The sequence below is a fragment of the Lepidochelys kempii genome, chromosome 9 (assembly GCF_965140285.1).
Source record: "Lepidochelys kempii isolate rLepKem1 chromosome 9, rLepKem1.hap1, whole genome shotgun sequence".
In the NCBI taxonomy this organism is placed as follows: domain Eukaryota; kingdom Metazoa; phylum Chordata; order Testudines; family Cheloniidae; genus Lepidochelys; species Lepidochelys kempii.
In genome coordinates this window covers 8,334,795-8,343,205 of record NC_136388.1, presented here as the reverse complement: position 1 = coordinate 8,343,205, position 8,411 = coordinate 8,334,795, and the positions used below count along the sequence as shown (strand labels likewise).

The 8,411-nt window shown below is 60.4% G+C and overlaps 1 protein-coding gene across 10 annotated transcripts in view; it reads right to left on the bottom strand.

Moving 5' to 3' along the window:
* Positions 1 to 1,377: 1,377 nt before the first annotated feature.
* The window catches only part of EIF4G1 (eukaryotic translation initiation factor 4 gamma 1), a 46,323-nt gene continuing 39,289 nt past the window's right edge, over positions 1,378 to 8,411 (bottom strand). For all 10 annotated transcript variants that reach the window (XM_073359209.2, XM_073359214.2, XM_073359212.2 and 7 more), the window contains 10 exons: positions 7,371 to 7,630; positions 7,099 to 7,214; positions 6,536 to 6,708; positions 6,118 to 6,243; positions 5,917 to 5,998; positions 4,589 to 4,687; positions 4,224 to 4,358; positions 3,733 to 3,814; positions 3,315 to 3,455; positions 1,378 to 3,076 (listed from right to left, as the gene is read on the bottom strand). In XM_073359209.2, coding sequence (XP_073215310.1) covers positions 2,895 to 3,076; positions 3,315 to 3,455; positions 3,733 to 3,814; positions 4,224 to 4,358; positions 4,589 to 4,687; positions 5,917 to 5,998; positions 6,118 to 6,243; positions 6,536 to 6,708; positions 7,099 to 7,214; positions 7,371 to 7,630 — 1,396 coding nt within the window. In that variant the 3' untranslated portion in view covers positions 1,378 to 2,894. The remainder of the gene's footprint in view (positions 3,077 to 3,314; positions 3,456 to 3,732; positions 3,815 to 4,223; positions 4,359 to 4,588; positions 4,688 to 5,916; positions 5,999 to 6,117; positions 6,244 to 6,535; positions 6,709 to 7,098; positions 7,215 to 7,370; positions 7,631 to 8,411) is intronic.

Here is an 8,411-nt window from a genome sequence, read left to right as displayed (position 1 = left end):
ACGGGTGTCAGGGGGCTACGTCCCCACTGGACGAGCAGGCGGGGGTACAGCCAGGGGAACATAACACCAGCACCACCCCAATGCACTAGCCTAGATGCACCCCACTGCACTAGGTCTGGCCCCGTCCCCAGGGGGCTGGAGGCCTCAACTGTGTGCCCAGCCCTGCTCTCTAGGCCTGGCACTGCTGCCTACCCTTGCTGGGAAGTGGGCCTGGGGAGAGCATCTCTGATCGCATTTCCCTGAAGGCACCAGACCATTACACCCAGGTGCCCCTCTTACCGCTCAAAATCCCCACCCCTCTGCAGACCAAGCCCATCACAGCCCAGGAGCACTGTCCTAGTACAGCGAGCAGCCCCCTGGGCCTGCTCCGACCCGCTCCAATACAGCCCTCAGGCACTCGCCAGCAGAACGAACCAGCTCTTCAAGGGTTGATACAAATCAATCCCAATTCAACAGCAGCATCTCAAAAAGCTGCCCCCCACAGGGTTGGGGAGATGGGGCAAGGCTCCGGCCCCTGCCCCACATGGTTCCCCTGGAAGCTGCAGGGCAGGCTCCGTAAGTGCCCCCTGCCTCCATGTCTCTCCCCTACCCCAGAGTGGGCAGTTGAGTCTCCACAGCCAACACAATGGGCAGACGTGCCATCAAACACCCGCCAGCCAGGGACCAGCCTCCAGCCAACAAAACCAAGTGACTTGTTCTCTCCCCAGCAGAGCCAGCTCGTGCTTCCAACCAGTCAATCTTCCCAGCCTGGGCCTGGCGTGGAGCTCGGTCCCAGCCCCCCCTGACCAGGGGGGAGGCCCCAGCTCATATTCCCTGCTCCCTGAGCCAGCCAGGGCTCCTGCCTGGGCCCACATGAGCACTGGTACCCCCTACAGGGAAACATCCCCCAGCCTGGATGTTCCCCCACACACACCCAGCAAGCCCCACTGGGGCAAGGCCCCATGTCTCACTCCCTAACCCCCACCCCAGGGCAATTCGCCTAGCGAGGGTAACAGCAGGAGAGGCTGGAAGAAGCTGCCCAGGGCAACTCTGCATGGCTCCCTGGGGCTGCCACAAAAGCCAGAGGAGGGGCCTTTGCTCAGCTAGCCCCTGGTTCAGCCTCCAGGCTCAGCCCCCCCCATACAATACACCACAGCAGCCTCTGCCCTCCCGCACCCAGGGCCCACAGGCCCAGTCTCACGCCCAGGGCTGCAAAGCCAGCCGTAGAGACAGAACCAGACCAGCGGCTGGAAGCCAGCCCCATTCAGATGAGGAATAAGGCTGACAGCGAGGGTGGTGAACAGCCAGAACCAGGCACCTCGAGCAGCAGGGGATTCTCCATCTGTTGCTGTCGCCCTGGGGGGCAGGTTAGCCAGCCAAGTCACTGGGCTCAATACAGAGGTTACAGGGTGACATTTAATGGTCTGTGTTACACCAGGTCAGACTAGATGCGCTAATGATCCCTTCAGGCTGTACACTATGAATCATCTATCATCAATCCATCCACCACCACCACCCCTGTGTTGGCTCTGCCCAGCCCTCAGACATTGGGGCCCCTGCAGCCTGGGGCAGGAGCTCAGAGGGTGTAGCCCCCTTCCCAGGGCTGGTGCAGGCAATGCTCCAAAACACCCTGGCCTTCTGGACTGTACTCACGCCCCTTCGTTCCTGCCACCTCCCCTTGCCCACAGTAAGAATGGGCACAGTCCTTAGGGGACCCAGGCTGCCCCCAGTTGGCACCTGCCCCACAGCTCCTGGTCTTCGCTGGACTTCTGGGCTGCGTTCAAGTTCCCGGATCTCCCTCCAGACCAGACCTGCGAGCGCTTCTCTTCGGACTCCCGCGTTGGTAATCCTTAGGCTGGAAGAGTGATGGCTACAGTGCCACATAGGAGCCTTCACCCCATCCAGGGCATCCCGCCAGCACCAGCTCCAGACGGGCTGTAACTGCTTAGCACCCATTTGCTAGCTGGCCCCGAGTCCCTGAGTCTGGAGCCGCTCTCTGCGCTGCGGGGGCGGCAGGTGAGCCCTTGCAGACACAGGCCCGGATCCGACAGCGGCACACGCGGCGGGATTTAGCAATGTTCTTTTATTTCCAGTTTAAGGTGAAAAGATGCCTTTAAATCTTCAATTAAATACTCCATAAAGAAAAGCAAAAAAAAAAAAAAAAAATATTTACAAATTCATGTGACCGGTAATTGAATCCTTGTTTTAATAATTACGCGTGCGGCTCGTTAACATCCGGCGCTCTATAAATACAGGGGATGCAGATGAAGCCACCGCTTGCTAGCTCGCACAATTGTGGCCTTAAACGTGTTGGGGGGGTGGGGTGGGGGAGAAGGAGACAGGAGTTGCCGAGCTGGCCCTGTGGGAGGCTCACCCAGCGCAGAGGGGGCTGGAAGTCCCACTCCCGCCCGGAACGGCCCCAGCAGCTCCCAAGCCGATCTCAGAGGTGGGAGATTGGGGGAAGGGGGCTGAAATGATTTTTTTGAAAATAAAAAACCATCCGGCGGGTTTGTGGTGCAGGCTGTGATCCGGGAACGGGGGAGCGGGAGAGCAAAGTCCTGTCCCCAAACCAAATTTAATAAGTTTATATATATATAATCTCTCTATATTTCAGCAATAAATGGGGGGAGGAGACGGCCCCCAACAGACACGAGTTTCTGGTGCTTTGCACCCTGCAGAGTTTGGCCCCGCTCACTGCGATCCATCCGGGTTTCTGCGCTGGGGCTGAGCAGAGCCCCACAGCGTGCCTGCCTCCTTCAGCATGAATTTATTATCATCAGACACAAACCAATACAGGCCTCGAAAACAAAACAAAAGGAAAGGAGGGAGTTCAGGGGGCAGGGCGGCTCCCCGCGGCCTCTGCGCAAGAAGAGTCCGGGCCTCGGGGCAGGCCGGTAGGGCCCTGGCCCCGCTCCTCAGTTGTTGTCTGATTCGTCCTCAGCTTCCCGCAGCCAGGTGAAGAAGGCCGTCACTGACTTGAGGGCCACCCCCTTGCCCTGCTGCTCGGCCGGGTCCTTGCTCGACTCCCACTTGTAGAAGGCTTCCTCCTTGATGACGTCCTCGTCGTACAAGGCATCGAAGAACATTCGGAGCAGGTCTGTGGGGAGGGCGAGGGGGTGTGTGTGTCAGGGGGACACGGGAATAGCCCCTGCTGAATACCCCCACCCCACCCCGAGCAGCCGGCACAGAAGCCATGTCCACCAACAGGTGTGGGCTGGGATTGAGTGACTGCAGCCCTCCCAACACCTCCTTTCCTCTCCCTGGACTCCCCAGCCCGCCATCCCCTGGCCCTCCCAGAACCAGCCGCCATCCCCCAGCCGGCTGGAGGCACTCACTCGGAGGCTGATCCAGCTTCACCACGAGGGCCTGTAAGGCATAGAGCGCCTGCAGCTCCTTCTGCTCCTCGCTCACGTACTTCTGCAGCAGCTTGGCCCGGCTTTTGATCACCACTGTGTCCACCCGGTAAGGGTTCTCGACTGCAGGGGGAGGGGAGCAAGTGAGAGAGGCAGGGAGCAGCCCTGGACCAGCTCCTCCCACCCTGCCCCAAGGGCCGGAACTCCTGCCCCACTCCCAGCAGATGGAAAACGCAGCACCGGGAAGGGTGGAGGAACGGGGTCCGCACTGCACTTGGCACCAGCCAGCTTCCCCTTCCCATCCCAGCTGCCAGGGCTCTGGCTAGTTCAGGCCACCCTCGTGGGCAGGTCTGGGCCCCAGCTGAGCCCACAGAGGCAGGGCAGCCTCCTCCCTACTTACAGACAATGGCCGAATGGCACACGGACGTCATCAGGGCCCTGACGAAGATGCTGGATGAGACCTGCTGCTCGCTCAGGTTGGCCTGGTCGGGGGGAGAACACTTCAGAGGGGCAGCCAGGCACAGCACTGGAGGAGGGAGACCCACCCCCACCCCAGGCCTGGCCTCCCCAGGGAAACTGCAGCGCAGCAGCAGTGACCCTGAGAGACAGCAAACGCCCCTACCCTGCTCCCCCGAGTGCCCACTGCTGGGAGAGACTGGGACTGGAGTAGCCAGGTGCACCCCCAGTCAGCACTGCTGCCCCGCTCCCTCCTGGAGTACCTGGGGGCTCCCCCCTGCCCAATCAGCACTGCTGCCCCGCTCCCTCCTGGAGTACCTGGGGGCTCCCCCCTGCCCAGTCAGCACTGCTGCCCCGCTCCCCCCTGGAGTACCTGGGGGCTTCCCCCATAGCCAGCGCCCCTTGCTGGGGAGGCCCTAGGGGCAGTGCACTCACCTCGATCCAGTCGTATATTCTTTGGTTGTTAGAGTTCTCTTTCAGCAGCTTCTCCATCTGCTTGCACAGCTCCTCGGCAGTCAGCTCCTTGCGGCTGGGCGTGTCCGAGCTGTCCCCCATGGTATACTCCACTTTCTGGGGACAGGAGAAGCCAGTGAGGGGAAGCCACGGCGCTGCAACAGGAGGGAGACGCGCCCCAAGAGATGGCACTGGGGGATCCTGCCTGCAGCGCTGGGCACCGGACTGCTCATCGTCAAGCTGCTCCCTGCTGGATCCTCCAGCACCCAAAGCTCCAAAGCCAGCCAGGGCCTCTCCTGCCAGCAGCTCCCCTCCCTCAGGCCTGGAGAGGGTCCAACCCCGCTCACCTGCTCCGTGACAAACTTGTTCACATCCTGGTCCTCGGGCAGGAACTCCTTCCAGCTCAGGCCACCCTCTCTCCACAGCGTCCCTGCCTTCTTGTGGCTCTGCAAAGGGGGACAGGGTGAGGAGAGCTCTCCTGTCGTCAGGCTTCCCAGGCAAGTTTAAACGACCCCTTTCCGAGGCCCGGGAAGGCAGAGTGAGCTGTGCCCAGCTGGAGGAAGGGGCTGGCTGGGGTGGGGGCAGACACTCAGCTCCTTCTGCAACTGCAGCAGGAAGTGTCTCCACGTGGCCCAGATCAGGGCTCCAGGGCGGGGTCAGAGCTGCAGGGCAAAGCTTGGAGCCTGCGTTCATTCATAGAACTGGAAGGGACCTCAAGAGGTCATCTAGTCCAATCCCCTGCACTAAAGGCAGGGCTGAGTATTATCTAGACCATCCCTGACAGGTGTTTATCTAACCTGCTCTTAAAAATCTCCAATAATGCAGATTCCACAACCCGCCCTACACAATTTATTCCAGCGCTTAACTACCCTGACAGTTAGGAAGTTTTTCCTAACCTCCAACCAAAATCGCCCTGGCTGCAATTTAAGCCCATTGCTTCTTGTCCTGTCCTCAGAGCTTAAGAAGAATTTTTCTCCCTCCTCCTTGTAACAACCTTTTATGTCCTTGAAAACTTATCACATCCTCTCAGTCTTCTTTTCTCCAGACTAAACAAACCCAATGTTTTCAATCTTCCCTCACAGGCCACGTTTTCTGGACCTTTAATCATTTTTGTTGCTCTTCTCTAGACTTTTTCCAACTTGTCCACATTTTTCCTTTCCAGAACTGGACACAACACTCCAGTTGAGGCCTAATCAGTGCGGAGTAGAGTGGAAAAATGACTTCTTGTGTCTTGCTTACAACACTCCTGCTAATACATCCCAGAATGATGTTTGACGTTTTTGCAAAAGCGTTACACTGCTGACTCATATTTAGCTTGTGATCCACTATGACCCCAGATCCCTTTCTGCAGCTTCCTTTCATCTAGCGGTGCTTCCTCCAACTCAAACATCCCTTTGGCAGCGGGGTCACAGGGAGCAGGGCCGAGCCAGATGGGAGGGATGAGGACTGCAGGGGGTCAGGGCCATGCCCCAGAGCCAGACAGGAGGGATGAGGACTGCAGGGCGTGGAGTGGGTGAGGGCCATGCCCCAGAAACAGACAGGAGAGGCGGGGTCCGAGGGCCCGGACCACGGCTCAGGTGTTACATGCAGACACCAGCCCTCCCTGCCACGGATGTGGCTCTCACTCCCCACTAGCAGGCTGAGGCGAGCAGATGGGCACGGGGGCATCACTTACCATCCCCTTGCACAGCAAACCCAGGATCTCCAGCAGAAGGGTGCTGGCCTTGCCAATGGGCACCAGGGGCTTGGCAATCTCTCTGCAGGGCATAAAGACACAGATCAGCTCCTCATTACGCAGCCAGCCATGCGCCTGGTTACGCTCCCCCCAGCCCCAGGAGCAGGGCCTGGAAGGGCAGCCATGCGGGGAGCTGCTCACCTGAAGAGCTCCTCCATGGGGATGCCCCCCTCCCGCAGGATGGGGGTGATCAGCTCGGCCAGGTAGAGCCAGATGTGCGGGATGTCGATCTCCATGTCCTCGGCGATCTCCAGGATGTCGTGCACCCTGCGAGGGAAGCAGAGGAGGGCCGGGTGGGTCAGCGGGGAGGGGCAGCTTCCAGGAGCCCACAGCTCAGGGCCGGCAGCATGGGTGCCGTGTTTCCCTGCCAGCCCAGGGGCATCTGCAGAGTGAGCCAGAGGGGCAGAGGACAGGTTGGAGCAGGAGAGCGAATCCCACCCCTGCCCATGGGACCGGCCAGGCCCCCAGCCCTGATTCAGCAGCCCTAGGAGGGATGGTGCTCCAAGCCCTTGACTAGACCCTTCCCTAGCAAGGTCACAGGGCATGGGGGTTCTCTTACCCTTTATAGTACTGCTCCTTAGTGAGGTTTCCAGCTTTCACTAGCTGGTACAGCAGCAGCCCCATGTGCTCGCGGGCGATCATGCTCCTCTCCAGCGTGGACTCAATGCCATTCCGCACAAAGACATAGAGCTGTGAGGGACAGGCCAGCTCCTGCACGCACTGCAGTGCCTCCTACAGGGGGAAAGACGACTCAGCATGGCCCACATCTAACCCCCACTGCAGCGCCTCCTGCAGGGGGAGAGAGGGCTCAGCACCGCCCTGGTCCCACCATCACACACACTGTAGCACCTGCTGCGGGGTAGACTGGCATGGCTCAGAATGGCCCTGTGCTTGCTCCTGGTCCCCAGCCAAGGGCTGGCAGCTCCCAGCCCTGCCCCCCAGCTGCCACCGGCCAGCCCAGACCCCTGCCCTGCCCCATCCACCCCTATTGTTAAAGGAAAGATCATTATCACTTGTAATTCTGCTGCCAGTTCCAGGGCTGCAGGCGTCTCAGGGCCCTGAGCGCAGATCCCAGCATGCAATGCTCCTCCCCAGGGGCTGCCCCTGCCTTCCAGTTCTCACCTTCATGTCGTTGATATGCAGGTACTCTTCAATGATGGCCTTGGATTTCTTCTCCAGCTCCTCCTCCGACAGCGCTGGCTTAGGGGGGGCCGCAGGGGGCGCAGGCTCTCGCTTAACTGTGGAGAGGGAGAGATCCCATCAGCACGACTGGGCTGTCAGGTGGATGCCCCAGCCCAGCGCAGGCAGCCAGGCCCTTGACAGGACTTGGGCGCAGGGCGGGTTAACATGGCACCGTGTCCCCCTCCCAGCATCATGCCAGCCCCACTCTTCACCTGGCTCCCTGCTCCTGTCCCGCTCCTCTGTCATGCTGGAAACCTTCCGGACAGCCTCCTGGGCTCCCTGCCTCTCGCGTTCCCGGCTCCTGTCCTCCATCTCCTTGCTGTAGCTCCGCTTGGTGATGGGGGGCCGGTTCCTGTCTGCCCGCTCCCCCCTGTCGGGGCGCTCCAAGCGGTCACCCCTCTCCAATCGCTCGCGCTCAAACCGCTCTCCTCGCTCTCCAGCCTTCTCTGACCGATCCCGGCTGGAGCTGCTCCTGGGGGGCGGGGAAGAGTAGGTGAAGCACCCCAGGACATAGCAACCCCCCCCCCCCCCAAGCAACATTCCGCTCTCCTGACTGCACATGCTGCTTCCCCACCTTCTTGAACCCAGGGCGAGACGACTCCGGCCCCCGGCCCCCGACCCCCCCCCTGGGGTTTTAAAGCCTTGCCTGGCTCCCTGTTGCATTTCTCCCTGTCCCCATCCCCTTCTCTGCAGGTGAGAGAGCCTCCTCCTCAGCAGCTCCTGCATCTCTAGCTCCTATGGGGTCTCAGCCGGAAGTGCCCCAGGCTTTGCAGTCTGATTTTTGTGGCACTGCCTAGCTGGGACTTGGTATCCCACACGGGCCTGGGGGGCTCTCCCACCTGCCCCACCCATGGCTGAATGAGCAGCAGCTGCAGGGGGCTGAGAGGAGCTCCTGTGTCCCAGAGGTGCAGCAGGGTCAGGGGACGTGCCAGCCAGCAGCGCCCCACTGGCTCTAGACCCCTCCAAAGCTTGGCTCCAGCAGCGTCTCCACACATGCCTGGGACTGCCAGGCACTCAGGAAACCTCCTTCCCCTTGCTGCGTGCTAGGGACTCTGTCCCCGGTCCGTGTGCAGCCCTGTGCTTGGGAATAATCACCCAGAACGCACTCACCACGCCCTGGCAGCAGCACAGCCAACAGCCAAACGGGCTGATGCGACTCATAGAATCATAGAATATCAGGGTTGGAAGGGACCCCAGAAGGTCATCTAGTCCAACCCCCTGCTCGAAGCAGGACCAATTCCCAGTTAAATCAT